This window comes from Xyrauchen texanus, chromosome 21, assembly GCF_025860055.1.
Source record: "Xyrauchen texanus isolate HMW12.3.18 chromosome 21, RBS_HiC_50CHRs, whole genome shotgun sequence".
Classification (NCBI taxonomy): Eukaryota; Metazoa; Chordata; class Actinopteri; order Cypriniformes; family Catostomidae; genus Xyrauchen; species Xyrauchen texanus.
In genome coordinates, this window is record NC_068296.1 from 1,684,607 (window position 1) to 1,703,736 (window position 19,130).

Consider the following 19,130-nt stretch of genomic DNA (forward strand, 5'->3'; position numbering starts at 1 on the left):
GCATACATAAATGCATACATAAATCGCAATTAATTGCATACATAAAACCTGCCTCGTCATTATTTTCTTCTGTGTTTTCCCCGTTGTGTGTAAATCAGTGCAATTATGGTTCCGAGTTTGTTGGCTTCTTATCTCGAATAAACTCTCCCGCTATAGCGTGGGTTTGTGAAAGAATTTGGGGGTCGTAGTTTCATTCGGGCACAAATGGTCATGTGTTTGATACAGTCGTGTTTGTGCACTTGACTTTAGTGTACGCAGTTAACTCACAACTGTTTTTCCACATCTGACTTTGGCGTCCACCAACTGCTCTGCCATGATTTAAACTGAACTCAGAATTGATTCTGATTCTTTTGAGAAACGATTCAGAATCGTTTGAGAATGAATCGCGATGCATCGCTGAAACGATTTTTTCCAACAATTCGTTCTATTTGAAAAAGGTTCAAAATGTCATTTCCAGCCCATAATTCTATTAAACACAACACTGAAAATGACATAAATCCCCAGTGATGCATGAACATACACAGTTGCACATTGTTAGCAGACACACTGAGACTTTACTTACTAGAAAGTGATACAGTTGAAGAAACACACATGTGTGAAATTAAAGTTTCCTTGCCGATGCGTGATGTGGAGACGACATGGCAACTATATTGTGGCATGACATTTGTTTCTATTTGGATGTACATTAACGAATGATTTGTGCAGCATTATGTAATGATGTTACTATTAAAAGTTGTATTGTTATATTCACCCTTTCTGTATGTTGAAAGTCATGCACTAAATAGGGAGCATCTATATCTCTCCTATAACTGTTCTGAGACCAGTGCAGACAGACAGCACACTGGAGGTTAAGTCACTCACTAAATAGGGAGCAAGGGAGCATCCTATATCTCTCTTATAACTGTTCTGAGACCAGTGCAGACAGACAGCACACTGGAGGTTAAGTCATTCACTAAATAGGGAGCAAGGGAGCATCCTATAGCTCTCCTATAACTGTTCTGAGACCAGTGCAGACAGACAGCACACTGGAGGTTAAGTCATGCACTAAATAGGGAGCAAGGGAGCATCCTATATCTCTCTTATAACTGTTCTGAGACCAGTGCAGACAGACAGCACACTGGAAGATAATTCATGCACTAAATAGGGAGCAAAGGATCATCCTATAGCTCTCCTATAACTGTTCTGAGACCCGTGCAGACAGACAGCACACTGGAGGTTAAGCAATGCACTAAATAGGGAGCAAGGGAGCATCCTATAGCTCTCCTATAACTGTTCTGAGACCAGTGCAGACAGACAGCACACTGGAGGTTAAGTCATTCACTAAATAGGGAGCAAGGGAGCATCCTATAGCTCTCCTATAACTGTTCTGAGACCAGTGCAGACAGACAGCACACTGGAGGTTAAGTCATTCACTAAATAGGGAGCAAGGGAGCATCCTATATCTCTCCTATAACTGTTCTGAGACCAGTGCAGACAGACAGCACACTGGAGGTTAAGTCATTCACTAAATAGGGAGCAAGGGAGCATCCTATAGCTCTCCTATAACTGTTTGTTCAGCATTATGTAATGATGTTACTATTAAAAGTTGTTAAAACGTTTGACAAATATATTGTTCGTGTTTAGATATAGTTATATTCACCCTTTCTGTATGCTGACCATCCAACTGCCTTCTGTAATCGGCACTGGACCCCCACCAACGATTCTCACCTGCTTGTGAACGAAACACGAGGCCTTTGTAACCTCAGCTGTACAAAAAAAGAAAAAAAGTTAAACTTAAAGAAGAGAGACACGTGCACAAGTTCTGTGCTTACCAAAAAATGAGTCTGGCATCATCTGAAACAAAGCACAGAACGTGTTTCGGAAAGTGGAAAAAAAATAAAGAATAAATCACACATAGTCCAACACAACATTTGAAAGACGTGATTACCTTTTTGTGGCAGATTGTTTTGCGAGGGTTCACCTAAAAAGGAAGGGGAAACGAAAAAAACAGATTTTTCTTATGCCATAAGCAACGAACAGGCATGACAAATGAATAAAGCTGTCACCGGTGCGATGGCTGTTTAGAGTATAATTTGAGTGAAAGCGTGTGTGGGGTCTTTAGCACTGACACAAGGACTAATCTTCATCCAGCACGTGGGACAAATAAGACTGCACAACACTGAAATATAACGTATGACCGTGCATGTGTGTGACAAAGACAGAGGGAGTGCTGACAGTCAGAGCCACCTGGACTTTACACTCTTAAATTAAACCGAAGCCTGTATGGAAAGTGTGTGAGTGATTGATGTGCCGTATGCAGATTCATAACACATGGCCTACATGCTCAACACAAGTCTGCGGTGTCTGTGATGAGAGCGCCAGTCAACAGTTAAGCACATGTGACGCAGCGATGTAATGCATCGTGTCTATTTACAGCATCATGTTGTGTCAGAACCGCTTGTAATCCAGCTGTTTAATTGGTCAGAAATGTTGTTACTGTTAATGTCACTGAAAGCACCCAGTAGAGCTACATGAGTACTACGGAAAGTAACCAATGAGGAAATTACTCAAGTAGAAGATTGAAACCATTTTACTTGCGTTTAACCTCGTGTGACCCCGCGTCCTCATGCGTGGACGTTGTATTTTGTCTTCGCTATACGCAACACATAACTTAAATGAATAAATACCATCTGAATACTGTTCACAAGACTCTAGACTGTCATTTAAGGGTTAAACTTCTGGCGCACCGAGTCATGTGACACAACAACATGATGTCGCTTTCTGCGAAGTGCTTCTACGGGTGCAGCGCCAACAAAAGTGATTCTGGTAAGAAATCTCAGTTTTATTTTCCATTGAAACATGTTTGGTTGTAAAGAGGAGAGTCTCTAGTTTTGTTTGATATGTCACTTTAAAAAATCTGTTCATTTTTCGCGTATCAGCGCGCTGATAAACATGATGTCCACATACGTGGATGTTGGCACCATATTTCCACAAAAGTAGAAAAAAGTTATTTTGAATAACTTTCACCTCAAACACATCTGTGGGTCATTTAGCTTCATTTTAATATACATTTAGTTATATTTTATGTTGTTATCACACATTAATAAATGTATTCTTATATATTTACTGTACATTATCACATTGAGAATAAATGGGTTCATCCAAAAGCTGATAAATGTGTCTTTCAGAGTCTTTATATGGAGTTAGGATAAAAATAAGGTGCATTTCAAACTGTTCTGAGACCAGTGCAGACAGACAGCACACTGGAGGTTAAGTCATGCACTAAATAGGGAGCAAGGGAGCATCCCATAGCTCTCCTATAACTGTTCTGAGACCAGAGCAGACAGACAGCACACTGGAGGTTAAGTCATGCACTAAATAGGGAGCAAGGGAGCATCCTATAGCTCTCCTATAACTGTTCTGAGACCAGTGTAGACAGACAGCACACTGGAGGTTAAGTCATGCACTAAATAGGGAGCAAGGGAGCATCCTATAGCTCTCTATAACTGTTCTGAGACCAGTGCAGACTGACAGCACACTGGAGGTTAAGTCATGCACTAAATAGGGAGAAAGGGAGCATCCTATAGCTCTCCTATAACTGTTCTGAGACCAGTGCAGACTGACAGCACACTGGAGGTTAATCATGCACTAAATAGGGAGCAAGGGAGCATCCTATAACTCTCCTATAACTGTTCTGAGACCAGTGCAGACAGACAGCACACTGGAGGTTAAGTCATGCACTAAATAGGGAGCAAGGGAGCATCCTATAGCTCTCCTATAACTGTTCTGAGACCAGTGCAGACAGACAGCACACTGGTGGTCAAGTCATGCACTAAATAGGGAGCAAGGGAGCATCCTATAGCTCTCCTATAACTGTTCTGTGACCAGTGCAGACAGACAGCACACTGGAGGTTATGTCATTCACTAAATAGGGAGCAAGGGAGCATCCTATATCTCTCTATGCAGTTAAGTGCGTTCACTCCTAAAATCTGATCAAAGTTCAGTTTCAGGCTGCAGATGATGTTTGGATCAACTCGATGATCATCAGTACATAGATTCAACATTTATAATGGATCATTTTATTTGAACATGGTTGACAGTGATTGGATGATGCTGGATGTTACTTTCAATCTGAATTAATTATGCTAATTTCTGATTAACATCTCAAAAACATGAATAATCAAGACTCCTCGATGCATAATAAAATTTTTGATGAAAAAAGTCAGTCTTTCAATATCTTGGTGTTATTTAAAATTTCACATCTTAGTCTCGCTGTCCACATATGTGAACATACGTTTTTAGAAAACGATTTGCTCTAGGAAAAACTCAAATGTATTATTAGGTGCTACTACTAGTTACAAACCACAAAGGGAACTGTAAAATGCACACAGCAGTCACGCTCGGGACAGTTTACCCTTAAATTAAAATGTGTGTCATTATTTACACACCTTATTGTTGATCCAAACCCATTAACCCTTTCTTAGGTGGAACACAAAAGATGCCAGACATAATGATAGCCTCAGTCACCGTTCACTTTCATTGCATGAAAAAGATGCAATAAAAAATAAAAAAAGACATTCTGTCTTGCAAAACATTTTGTGTTTCTAAAAATAAAGAAAGACACATGGGTTTGGAACCACATGAGGGTGAGTAAATGATGACAAAAGTTTGACTCTACACTTTGAAACAGTATTTTAACGTTTACGGATCGACCCCATTGACTTCCATTGTAAATGTTGCACTGGAACCCAGATATTTGCCTTTTTTTTAAGCAACGGAGGGACAATATGAGAATTAATTATGCCACAAATGCTGTCGAATCAGCTTAATATTCCGTGAAAAGTGCAAACAAAAGTATCCACTTGCCTTTTAAAATAGATTTGTACCTCTGGATATGAAAATGAAATGTTAAGTAAAATGGAGAATTTAAACACAATCTCTTGGTTAGTAGGTCACATTAGCAAGTCATGGGCTGGTGGAGCTTGTGCATAATAGACCTCTTTCACTGATGTTTCAAGCAGGATTTGAAGTGACCCCTTAAACAGGTCTCAAACAGGTCATATTATTATCTCAGGCTGTTGCACACTTACATTGTTTGAGGAAGCAATAGTCCCAGGGGACTGAAGAACTGTTTGTATAACACCATGGGCCGTGTTTGTCCTTGTCCGGGTTTCTGCAGAAGTTCCCCGCCTGTTCAGTCGTCAGAAAGTCTAAATCTCTGTCTTTACTAAGAACAAAAACAATTCTCAGCATTACACTATTTCATTAACTTAAACACTGAATATTGGCAGAACACCTGCAGATTAAAAGTGAGGGCCACACAATAGACTATTTTAAGTCTAAATATATGCAGGTGCATCATTAAAGCAGGCAAGATCATATACACTGAACCTAAAACTAAAAGTCTGTTTGTAACAGGACAATACATCTAGAACAGTCGAGAGAAACATCTTCTTCTCATAAGTTCAGCATTAGCCCCAGCTGTGTGGAGCTCCTCTCTGGAGACAAAGTGAAGTATTTTGCTTATGCATTTATCATGATTTATCATGTTTTCCTAAGTTTTTCCACATTCTCATTCAGGAAACTTCCAGGTTCTGGGAGATTGACAGATGCGGAGACACTAGAATTCTCTGGCAGTAATGTCAGTGCTACAGCGATGAGCACAAGTCTACAAATGACAAACGTATTCTCTTGCCGTGTTACTCAAGGTTTCCTACAATAAACTCTCAACAATAAGGATGGCCTGATGGCACGGGGCCAGTGTGAGAGAGGCTTGGACCAGTTTCGAACTTTTGCATCGCCGACATAGACGCAACAAAAATACTATAAAAAATGTTTCTTGTGCTACCACTCAGCGGCACTGCAACAACACGACTAAATCAGCAGCGTAAAACATGCAGCGTGACCACTGTACTCCGATTCCAAAACAAATGACTGTATTGAGTTGGCTCTTTTGAATCTAAAACATGAAACAAAGCATGACCACATGAATCCCGAATGAATGACTCTTATGAGCCGGTTCGTTTTGAATCTATAGTGTAAAACACACAGAGTGTCCAGTGTAGATCGATTCCCGAATGAATGACTCTTTTGAGCCGGTTCGTTTTGAATCTAGAGTGTAAAACACACAGTGTGTCCAGTGTAGATCGATTCCCGAATGAATGACTCTTTTGAGCCCGTTCATTTTGAATCTACAGCGTAAAACATACAGTGTGTCCAGTGTAGTTCGATTCCCGAATGAATGACTCTTATGAGCCGGTTCGTATTGAATCTACAGCGTAAAACACACAGTGTGTCCAGTGTAGTTCGATTCCCGAATGAATGACTCTTTTGAGCCGGTTCGTTTTAGTTAATCAAAAACTTGAAGTCATTAATTTTGTCATATCCGACTCGAAATCCAATAAGAATAAAATGTCTTACTTCCAAATATGTCTTCCTTAAAAATACTAAAATAATAAATATTGGAGCCGTTAAGGAACCTACTTTGGTAAGAGGAACCGGAACCGTAAAATTCCTTACGATTCGCATCCATAATTATCAAAGCATCACATTTTGCCGTAGTTTTCCAACTTAAAATCTGAACTACCAGCAGAGAAAATCCTCATAATTGAGCCCTGCACTATGTAAACAATCCATGCCTAATGCTCGCCCGGCAGTGACCTCTGCATCCTGGCCGTGGAGCTGACTGGCTTTGATGTGTTCATGGAGAGGGGTGTATGGAGTCAGAGGGCGGCTCTGAAGAGTCCTGCTCCAGCTGGTATGACCTGCCTGTCATTTTTAGGGAATTAAGTCACTCCAACTGCAACACATTTGCCATCGGTTAGGGCACTCCAGATTGGGGGTCCTTCACTAAAAAGTGATGGTCCTAATTTCTCATCTAATAACTAATATCTAAACACTCCCTGACAATCAAGGGACCCCTGTGCTGCATCAGTGAGCGGCCGGGGCTCTGCCAGGTCTGGTTAGGGTGACCTTTGACCTGGAACTTGTTCATAAAACAGGGAAGTTATTTAACTCAACACGTCTCAGTGTGAGCGTTGATGGCAGAAACACACAGGCCTGTGGCGGAACTGAAATCCGTCTCTGTGACTTTTGAGGAAACGGACCTCACCTGGCAGGAACAAGCATGAACCTCACATTTAACAATGCTGTAAGAAAGACTGCACATGCATAGCATCTGTCCTGTTCCTTCAGTCTCACTGATTTAACGACTAAGTGGAGTTGTTGCACTAAAGCATCACGGGACTGTCCTTGAGATTCTGCGTTGGAAGATTTGGACCTAGTTTTGTTTCCATAGAAACTGCTGTACTAATATAAATGACAGCTCTGCTTAATAGACTCCAGAAAATTCAGAAATTCAATTAATGCATAAATTATGTGTGTGCCCACATTGACCCAAATCACTTTTCTCTCATCTAAACATGAGCCTGTTATTCAGCTTAAGTTCATGTACTGTAATTGAGGCATACTGTATACGGCCGTGTTTTACCTTTCATTGCGGTCTTTCCATGGAGCACAGGGAACGCCTGAGCGGGTTTTTGCCTGCATGCCGCTGTACGTGTCACCAATGCCCGTATAACACTCTGAAACAACCACAGGAATAAAAAAAACATTATAGCAAAGCGTTACATTTTCAAACAGAATCAGAAATAGCATAAATAAGTATAAGAATCTACACTTCGTCTTCGCTCAGGACCAAAAATACGTTCCAAACCACCGAGCAACGCTATACTGTTCCCAAACATTCAGACACCCGCCGCACCGCTGCAGAGGAGCATTTAAATAGCAGCATGCACAAAAACTACAATTAAACCTTCATTAACGTGGCAATAAATTGTTATCAATGTTTTCAAATGAGATGTTTTAACCACTCGATGATGAAGTTAAGATGCAGTCGATCATTTGTCTTGTTTACATTCTGCATTTATGACGCTCATGCTGTACGTGTCATAATAAGCAGCAGTCACTGTTATTATGATTTATGATAACACAGATGAGAGCATGAAAGAGTGTTAATGGACAGATAAAAGAAGGATGATCTATGAATGGCTTTTGGCTGCAGACGACATTTGAATGATGTTTTTCTTGGAGAGAAGTGGCTCCTTTGTGGCTTCCACTGACTCATGTGAGTCATTTGTTCGGGAATCAGACTACTCTGGTTGCACTGTAGATTCAAAAGTACTGACTCATACGAATCATTTGTTCGGGAATCAGACTACTCTTGCGCTGTAGATTCAAAAGAACCGACTCATACGAGTCATTTGTTCGGGAATCAGACTACTCTAGTTGAGCTGTAGATTCAAAAGAACCGACTCATATGAGTCATTTGTTCGGGAATCAGACTACTCTGGTTGAGCTGTAGATACAAAAGAACCGACTCATACGAGTCATTTGTTCGGGAATCAGACTACTCTTGCGCTGTAGATTCAAAAGAACCGACTCATACGAGTCATTTGTTCGGGAATCAGACTACTCTGGTTGCGCTGTAGATTCAAAGAAACCGACTCATAGGAGTCATTTGTTCGGGAATCAGACTACTCTGGTTGCGCTGTAGATTCAAAAGAACCGACTCATAGGAGTCATTTGTTCGGGAATCAGACTACTCTGGTTGCGCTGTAGATTCAAAAGAACCGACTCATACGAGTCATTTGTTCGGGAATCAGACTACTCTGGTTGAGCTGTAGATTCAAAAGAACCGACTCATAGGAGTCATTTGTTCGGGAATCAGACTACTCTGGTTGCGCTGTAGATTCAAAAGAACCGACTCATAGGAGTCATTTGTTCGGGAATCAGACTACTCTGGTTGCGCTGTAGATTCAAAGAAACCGACTCATAGGAGTCATTTGTTCGGGAATCAGACTACTCTGGTTGCGCTGTAGATTCAAAGAAACCGACTCATAGGAGTCATTTGTTCGGGAATCAGACTACTCTGGTTGCGCTGTAGATTCAAAAGAACCGACTCATAGGAGTCATTTGTTCGGGAATCAGACTACTCTGGTTGCGCTGTAGATTCAAAGAAACCGACTCATAGGAGTCATTTGTTCGGGAATCAGACTACTCTGGTTGCGCTGTAGATTCAAAAGAACCGACTCATAGGAGTCATTTGTTCGGAATCAGACTACTCTGGTTGCGCTGTAGATTCAAAAGAACCGACTCATAGGAGTCATTTGTTCGGGAATCAGACTACTCTGGTTGCGCTGTAGATTCAAAAGAACCGACTCATAGGAGTCATTTGTTCGGGAATCAGACTACTCTGGTTGCGCTGTAGATTCAAAAGAACCGACTCATAGGAGTCATTTGTTCGGGAATCAGACTACTCTGGTTGCGCTTGTAGATTCAAAAGAACCGACTCATAGGAGTCATTTGTTCGGGAATCAGACTACTCTGGTTGCGCTGTAGATTCAAAAGAACCGACTCATACGAAGTCATTTGTTCGGAATCAGACTACTCTGGTTGCGCTGTAGATTCAAAAGAACCGACTCATACGAGTCATTTGTTCGGGAATCAGACTACTCTGGTTGCGCTGTAGATTCAAATGAACCGACTCATACGAAGTCATTTGTTCGGAATCAGACTACTCTGGTTGCGCTGTAGATTCAAAAGAACCGACTCATACGAGTCATTTGTTCGGAAATCAGACTACTCTGGTTGCGCTGTAGATTCAAAAGAACCGACTCATACGAGTCATTTGTTCGGGAATCAGACTACTCTGGTTGCGCTGTAGATTCAAAAGAACCGACTCATACGAGTCATTTGTTCGGGAATCAGACTACTCTGGTTGCGCTGTAGATTCAAAAGAACCGACTCATACGAGTCATTTGTTCGGGAATCAGACTACTCTGGTTGCGCTGTAGATTCAAAAGAACCGACTCATACGAGTCATTTGTTCGGAATCAGACTACTCTGGTTGCGCTGTAGATTCAAAAGAACCGACTCATACGAAGTCATTTGTTCGGAATCAGACTACTCTAGTTGCGCTGTAGATTCAAAAGAACCGACTCATACGAGTCATTTGTTCAGGAATCAGACTACTCTAGTTGAGCTGTAGATTCAAAAGAACCAACTCATATGAGTCATTGGTTCAGGAATCAGACTACTCTAGTTGAGCTGTAGATTCAAAAGAACCAACTCAAATGAGTCATTTGTTCAGGAATCAGATTACTCTGGTTGCGCTGTAGATTCAAAAGAATCGACTCATACGAGTCATTTGTTTGGAATCAGACTACTCTGGTCACACTGTGTGTTTCACCCAGTAGATTCAAAAGAACTGACTCATTAGAGCAAGCCACAGTAAATCAATACCATGTGCAAAGTGAAAGAAATACAACAGTTATGCAACGTGACAAAACCTTGACGTTTCAGTTGTCCCAATTAGGGCTTTGATTTTAATCAGAAGCAACATAACCTAAATGCCACAGAATTATCATCGAACTTTGCAAGCAGTAGTGCTTAAAGAAACACAGCGGGTTTATGGAAACACAGCAGGGCTCCCAGCGCACCACAATAGTCGAACGATCGTCCCAACGGCCTCAATTGGAACAGCAGCTAAATCAATCTTAACATCAGCGCTTGTGCGAGTCTTTCTATGAAGCGTCTCCTGGGTCCTGCCAGTCACCCGAAGCTGTCAGCAGTGATTAATGTTTGACTCATGCTGTCTCATTCCCACACTGCGGCTTCTGCTCGCTGCACATGTTTCAAACAGCCCTCGTTTAGTGGCCGTAGACATCGAACTATAGGGACCGCCGTGCACAAATGCCAAGACGGCAAAGATGCAAGGACGAGTAAATGAAAGAGAGAGAGAGCTACGGCATTCTTGAGCATCATGAAAAGATATTAGACAGATTATGTCTTGCAGGGAGAATTAATAGGAACAAAGACATGGCAAGTTGAAAGTCTTTTTGTGGGTTGTTTTGATATGCAAAGCAGGCATAACTTCAAAAGTTACGGTCTCCTTTATGACTGCTTTACACAAGCAGTGAAACACAACTGGATGGATGCCAAACATAACATCATGGAAAACAAGATCAAGCCAGCAGCTTTTAAACATCTTTCTGGAAAGCAAATACGAGTGATACGTTTGTTGGTTGCTGTCTGTAAACTCGACTGCTGCACTGAAATCTTAGCTCTTGCATAACTCTCGGTCATGAGTACAAAAATGCAAATAATGCAGACAGAGAGGAGGCAAAGCCAGGGTCAGATATACTCCGGTAGTTTAGGAGAAATTGAGCATGAAATGATTTTGATCAAGGACACAGTGACAGTAGTTGTGCAAAAATAAAATATGAATAACTGCAGTCTTGACCAACACATAATAGGTTTTGTTTGAAAGCTTAGAAGCTCTACTTTATAATGCATGTGGACATTATGACAAATCAGAAGCACTCTGATTTGATAATTTATTTATATAAAAAAAATGCACTGCACATATTATTGCATACAGTAAAAACATCAAACTGATCAAATACTCACAGACAAAAATAGTCTTTGACAATTATGTTGGTGTTGCTTATATGCCTCGTTTTTGCTTATAACTTCATGACACATACACATAACATTAAATATCACATGCTATTAATTAGAGTCTGTGATTATCTTTCAATGGAGTCCACACACAAGATAATCAGATGTATAGATCATTAGATAATCCACATGAAGCACAATGTTACATATGACCACCAGGAGATGGCGCCAAATACACGACACAGACTCAATGATGACTCAGATGACACAGAATGAAACTCATTCTGTGAAATCTCATGACTAAAATCATGTCTGCATGCTATGCAAACCTTTAGTCATTGTTGTGTTTGCATGTGTAATTAGTTCTTATGTACAATTATTATCTTTTATTTGTTTGGAGATGTTTTTGGACACGTGATTTATGACATTTAAAACACATGTGACAACATGCCCCATACTGACTTTCATAAAAACACCTACTGTATGCCCTAAAACACATTTAAACATTTTTGTAAACACCTGTCTTCATAATACAGTTGACCCTTGCCTTAATGCATGCCAGTGTGGTTTGATTACGTTCGCGTGTTTATTCACAAATTATAACAAAATATTCTAATAGTTAAAATGAACTTTGCAAGGTTAAACGAGGTGTTTGAAACCAACATACCAAACCTCTCCTTGAGAAAACACACATTTGCGCAATTTGACTTTTTACAACTTCCCTGTATGACAACTAGCCCTGGTCTCCCCTAGATTTCAATATATTTTAGTGGTTAAGTAGTTTAGCAATAAACCACAAAAGGTCTTGCATTACAATTATTTTTTTGCCAGTTAAAGGGAGTGGATAACCACGACATGAAGCTAAATGACTTCCCACGTAGGTTAATATAGTTCATTAGTCTGCAGGCAGCAAACACTGGTCACAGATCATACTATAGTGGGGTATTTTATACAAAGGTATTCAAAAGATTTGCAATGACTCTTACCTTCAGGTTCAGGGACAGTGACTCCACAGCGGGGGATGTTGGTGCAGAACGCCACTGGAACACTGGGGTCAGTAGTGAAGCACCATGGGAGATCACGACCGTCAGGATTCCTACAGTAGTTTTCTCTGAGATCCCTGCCGTAAATATGAATATTTGAAATCTCCTATTGTATTCAGTCATTTTGGACCAAATTAATTAAAATAAATGTCATAAAAATGGTTTCGTTTATCTGAGCAGCACAAGACTTGGTGGCTTTTCCTCCATTTGCCATCTGAGCAAACAAACAAAAAAAAGTGCTTGATTCGATAGAAGTGGTCTTAAAAAAATTAATTTAAAAAAAGCACACACACACAGACACACACGCACTCACACATGCACACACACACACACACATGCACACACGCACATGCACACACACACACACACATGCACACGCACACACACACACACACATGCACACGCACACACACACACACACATGCACACCTGCACACGCACACACACACACACGCACACACACACACACACACACACAGGCACACACACACACACACACACTCACACACACACACACTCACACAAATACACACACACACACACACACATACATACATACACACACACACACACACTCACACACACACATACAAACACACATCCACACACTCACTCACACACACACACACACACACACTCACTCACACACTCACACACACACACACATCCACACACTCACACACACACACACACACTCACTCACACACCTACACACACAGACACACACACACACATCCACACACTCACACACACACATACAGACACACACATACACTCACACACACGCGCGCACACACACACACACACACTAACACACACCCGCGCGCGCGCACACGCCACACACACACACATACACATTCGCGCACACACAGACACACACACACATGCATGCACACACACACACATACGCACAAACACACACACACACACACACACACACATATGCGCACACACAGACAAACACACACACACACAGATGGCATCAATAAGTGGAGCCCTACAGACATCATTTGGTCAATGTTGGCATTACGAGTCATCTGTTGTTTTCCAGCTGATGACAGCAATCTAACACACACACACACACACACACACACACACACACACACACATTTGCAAAACATCTTTTTTTACTATAGAAAGTTTAAATGGCAACATTTTTACTCTAATTCTTCTGTTTTTTACTCTTCAGAATTTTGCAGTTCATTTCTGTTTCTTGATGTTCATTTTCTTGACATTATTATTCATTTACTTTGAGTTATTAATGTTTATGTTTGACATCATTTATTGGTATAAAAATGCTCATTCTGTGTTTTCTCTGTGTAACATCATGGTCAGGTTTGACTGCAGCATGATGACATTAACTGCCAAAACTGACACTTTTTTTTCAAAAAATAGCTTATTTGTATATGCAAATTAATGTTAAAATGTATAAATGTACATGTAAATAAGATAAAAATAGCATAAAATCCCCAAAAAAATGTATAATTTATTGTTCTTACTTCAGGGAAGGAAAAATGACCACAAATACCAAAGGAAGGTGCCATTTTTCAACACTATAGGAGGATTAAAATCATGCAGCTGTACACCCATGTTATTATTACAAACCATAAAGTATGATGGCCAGACTGATGCCCACAAAACAATGGATTTTGAGTTGAATACAAGTCGTTTAAGCTTGTGTTTACGATGATAAATAACGTCTAACAGTCAAGGAAATGAATCTTTCAGTTCTCTATTTTGATATGAAAGAAAAGCCATGTTAAGATCAGCCCATTTAAATGCTGGTAACCCAAGATTTCTTAACCAGCTGATCCACCAAGACTTCCTGGGTCAGTCTTTGACTAAAAAGACCAGTAACGCTCTGCTGGTCCACCAGCATCAAACCAGTATGACCAATACAGACCAGCTTGGACGGGCATGGAAGTCCAGCATGGTAGTTAATTATGAGGTACATGTTTGAGGAGTCTGAATAAATGTTTTGCGAGTAGTTACTGTGTTTTAAGAGCGGTTCTTACTTGCAGTGGTAGTCCTGGGGCAAGTAGGAGTGGCTATGGGGAAACTGGGCATCCCATTGTTGGCAGACCACTCCCTCGGGGGTGATGCCCACTGTTCCACGATAACCCTCACCACGTCCATGAAAGCAAGTCGTTGTGTTGTCAATGTCACCGCCAGTGTTCGAGTCTGAGTAAAGAAAGAAAGACGTAAACGCAGAGACAGAGAGAGCGATAATATCACTCCTTAGGCATGATGGACAGTGAGTCATGGATTCACCATTAACTGTAAGACTGAGTTCCCTCAGGGAAGAATAACAGCAGCCTTGTCCGCATTAAAGGAGAGAAATGCTTCCGAAATGAGTCAAAGCGGTCACTATGGCAAATGCTAAACCAGAAGTCTACTGAGCTTTCTGTATTTGAGAACACAACAGATATATACTGTTTTTGCCCATGCATCTCAATGCAATGAATTCTGTTCATTAGAGTTATTATTTGACCTACTGTTAGTGTCCCAGTCGGATAATGAAGCTAACAGCTTGGGGATATGGGCCAGAGTCTTGCTAGTAAAACCCTAAGTCAAACTCATAAACTTTTTGAGCACTTGAATAGATATTAAAATATTTCCTTCAGTGAATCCGACTACATTTGCTAGGTTGAAATGCTAGGTTGGCATTGTTTAGCGCCATTCAAGTACTTTACTCGGGCAGTGGTGCATATCGTCATCAAGACAAACACAAAGTTCAAGCAGTTGGAAACAATGGGGGACTTTGTGCTTTAGAGCCTTGCTGTGTTTACTACAGAGGGGCACGGTAAGTTTTAAGAGCCTCTTTTAGCTTTATAGAGGATCATATAGACTTATTATGGAGGACGCTCCTTCTGCAAATGGACAGAGCAACTTCTTGTAAAAGCAGAAGCTGTAGAAACTATGACGATTTCCACAGGTGGGACGTGAGTGACATGCACTGCTTACTGGGTCATTTCGTGTCAACTCAAACAGAGGTCCCCAGCTTAAGATTTTGTTTTTGTTACTCAACAGTAAAAGAAAAGACTGGTGAAAGAGAAGCATAAATGATGATGAGAGCCAAAATGCCATGGATCAATATGGATCAGAAGAGCCAAATGTATGCTTAATAATAGCGTCATTTTGGGCTCTCGACATTATTAACATTATTGTTTTTATGTGAATATATTAAGGTACACTTCTAGTTTCAACATTACTTGTACTTTAGTCTTTTGTTTTGTTGGACAAGAAAAACTAGCTTCATACCGTGTGGCCACATTTAGTTTTCGACCATTGAAAATGGGTGTGGAGCCAAATTGAGGGCCCCATATCTCTGGGGTTTAACCATATAGGACCTTTAAAATAAAGATACAAAAAGAAACATTTGTTCTGTATCAGAATGTAAAAGAATATTAAGATATATTTAATACTTCTGGAGTTATAGACACTCCAACTTTGGAAAAACAGCAGAAAAAAGTGTTTTTTCCCATTTTTGGACTCACACAATTGGCGTATAATGCAACCATTTTTGTTGAAGTCAACTTATTTTAGTAATATATCTACCAATCTCTGTGTAAACATAAAATAATCACACTGACAGCTTCCTAAGGTTATTTTATTGACCTGTAGTTTTGCTCCAAAATCATCGGCTGAAATTGTCATTTTGACCCTCCTCTACAAAATAATGGATTACTCAGTCAATATTGATCCATGGCATTGAATATTTTGGCCCTCAACATCATTTATGTTTATCGTTCTTCAAAGGGAGTATTAACAGAATAAAAAATATCAGCCAGGGAAGTTTCTGAAATTAGCTTGATTAGGAATAATCCTATTGTGACAAACGCCAACAGGTTTAAAAAGATGCCGTTTCGCCAAACAGGAAAGAGCACAGTAAAAAGTTCCTCCCAGGACAGCGATCAGCGATGTCTTTGAGCATCAGTCACGAGATTCTGCTCAAGGCTATGATGTGAGATTTGCCAAACAGCATTGAAGAACAAATGTGACCCCCGTGGCTCGCTCTGGAACGCTAAAAGTGCACAAGTGTCAGACGGCTGATTTTCAGCCCCACTTCCCTCTTGAACCAACATGCCGTCGCTTCGATAATGAAAATAAACGGAGGCAGTGAGAGGAGGGGGCGTCATTATAATAATAGGTTTTTGGGCGCTTGTGCAAGCCGCCTGTTTGAGAACGCTGGAGGGATGAAACCCACACGCGTGTTATGTCTTTAGCGTGGAAGGTTTACATAGCACTTGAAACTCAAGCACATTTCTCTCGTGCAGATAAGGGCACGCTCTACTGCACTGATGAGGGAAAATAAACACAGAGGCACATTACTGAAAAAATGGGGTGAGAGCCAAAGAGAATTTTATAGGTGGACCCTCCTTCTCTTCTCCCGGTTACAAACAACATTCCTCTGAGGGTCCCAAACAAGAGGGGAGCCAGGGCTACAGGAAGAGGAAGTTGTAAATTTGGCAAACTCCTTCTCTCTCCGTCTCTTCATCTTACACACACTCACCGCACTGTTTGATATTACAGTACTCCCATGGCGTACTGGGATCGGTGGTGTAACACCAGGGTCTCTGGCGGCTGTCTGGGTTCCTGCAGTAGTTGTCCTTTAGACCTTTATCGGGGTACCTGTCATAGGAAGGGCAAAATGAACATGTTAAACACGCCACATACCAGCTATCACAGTTCTAAGGCAGCCTTGATTTACAGTGCGGATAACATTGTAATAACCTGCAAGAAAATGCATAACATGCTCTCTGCTACTGTTACAGCAGCCAGAAACACGCAAGTACAAACGCAGATGTGAATGAAATACAAGCACACAGTATCAGTGTACATACATGACATGTTGAAGACAGTAACTACAGTTACAGCACCCCTAGCAGCAACGCAGTGGACGGAATGCGTACTTGCAATGTATTACGGCACATTCAAGACATCACAAATTATTTGCCTCTTGATAGGTTCACATAAAGCAGTCATTCGATTTACTGATTTATATTAAACAGGGACATGACACAGTTCCCATGTGCCCAAGTGGGAATACACTGTATTGGTTTTTCAAATATTTTTAAAGGTTGCACACAAATGCCATTCCGGATTAGGTAAATGCATGAGTATTTTCCATGCACGCAATCTGAGATATGAAAAATGATCTTACTGTGTTTAGAGACTCTAAGGGGAGAGTATTTAAACAAACAGACATTTATTTCAAGATTAACGATATTGTTGTTTCCCAGAACTAGTAAAGATGTAACTGGGGCACTGGGGAGGTAAAACGAAAAAGCCATTTATTGGTTAGAATGCGCTACAGGTAGCAATATGCATCCAGTTGTTTTGCTAAACAAACCAGGTGTGTAATTTAGTAAAAATGCGGATAAAAGGAACTAATTTCAGTCCACTGTACATGCTGAAAGCCAAAGAATTATGTTTTCCTAAACAAAGAAGGTTGAAACATTAAGGTGCCTGCTCATGTTGTGATTTCAGGCAGATTAAAGCATAGCTGAGATGTTTTCCACGAGGCCAGTGTTCATGGACAGTTTTGTAAAGAAAATATCAGTGGGTGGCTCAGGGCTTTGCTACAGTATGTGGTTGCTAAGGTGTTATGACTGGTTGCCGGCACCTTGTAATGCAGTTGCCAGGTCTATGTAACATTGTACGATGCATCGTTGGAGAAATGAACTAGCTAGTGACGACTGTTTCCTGAAAATGTTGTAACTATGTTGCACATCCATCGTTCAAACCATGTTGGTTCAACAATATATAGTTATCGTTAATGACGTTACGCAGGGGGTGGAGTTACAACGTCTGCGGATATTAAATCTTAATAGCTCATTTACACATACACCAGAAATCCGTTTAAAGTGCAAAAGTCTTGTAAATGCGACAGATGATTAAACTGCAATAGTGGGGTTTCCCTTTACATCGGACTCTGGGATTCCCCCGGTGCATTTGAGCATGTGTGCACTCTTCAAAAACATATAAGAACTTCTCTAATGCGTTAACATGAAAACATAAAAGTCGCGTTCACCGATAAAAGCCATGTGTGTGTTAAAGCGCTTTCTCTTTACAGCATTTAATCCCTTAAACAGCTGCATTCTCGTTTGTTTCAGAACGCCACTTTCTTCAAAACCCCGGAATAAGCCGATTTCTTACGTGCATGTAAGCGTGGTCAAAGTCCTGATGGAATGAAAGATATGTATGGAATAAAATATAAAGAAGCCCTGGCGAAGTACAATCCAGACAGCAAACTAACAAGTAACTAAACTTCTAACCAAAGGTAAAGAGATGTTGTTCAAACCACACAACTTTCTTGTTTTGGGAAACACCAAATCGTTGATCTATGTTGGTAACGATGGAACTGGCATCCGTAGTTGGCTAATGATGCTTTTGGGAAATGCACCCCTGGATGGTTATTGGGTGGATAGCTAACGTGATCTGCGTGGTTAAAACAAATGTTCCAGATTCAATACAAGATAAGCTCAATCAACAGTATTTGTGGCTTATTGAGTAATACCAAATAATTTTTTGTGCGGAAATTATTATTTTCATAAAACGCATAAAATGTTTCAAAAGTATAGCTACAAAACATTAACATTATACAACTTAACATGCTCTTAGTGTGATAAAATCAGACGTTTATCA

At 40.6% G+C, this 19,130-nt stretch overlaps 1 protein-coding gene across 1 annotated transcript in view; it reads right to left on the bottom strand.

Moving 5' to 3' along the window:
* LOC127661951 (hepatocyte growth factor) overlaps positions 1–19,130 on the bottom strand; it is a 47,495-nt gene that overhangs the window by 10,157 nt on the left and 18,208 nt on the right. Inside the window, exons 7-13 of the mRNA XM_052152939.1 lie at positions 16,996–17,114; positions 14,498–14,663; positions 12,426–12,559; positions 7,469–7,562; positions 5,070–5,206; positions 1,928–1,960; positions 1,640–1,745 (exon numbers count right to left, since the gene is read on the bottom strand). Coding sequence (XP_052008899.1) covers positions 1,640–1,745; positions 1,928–1,960; positions 5,070–5,206; positions 7,469–7,562; positions 12,426–12,559; positions 14,498–14,663; positions 16,996–17,114 — 789 coding nt within the window. The remainder of the gene's footprint in view (positions 1–1,639; positions 1,746–1,927; positions 1,961–5,069; positions 5,207–7,468; positions 7,563–12,425; positions 12,560–14,497; positions 14,664–16,995; positions 17,115–19,130) is intronic.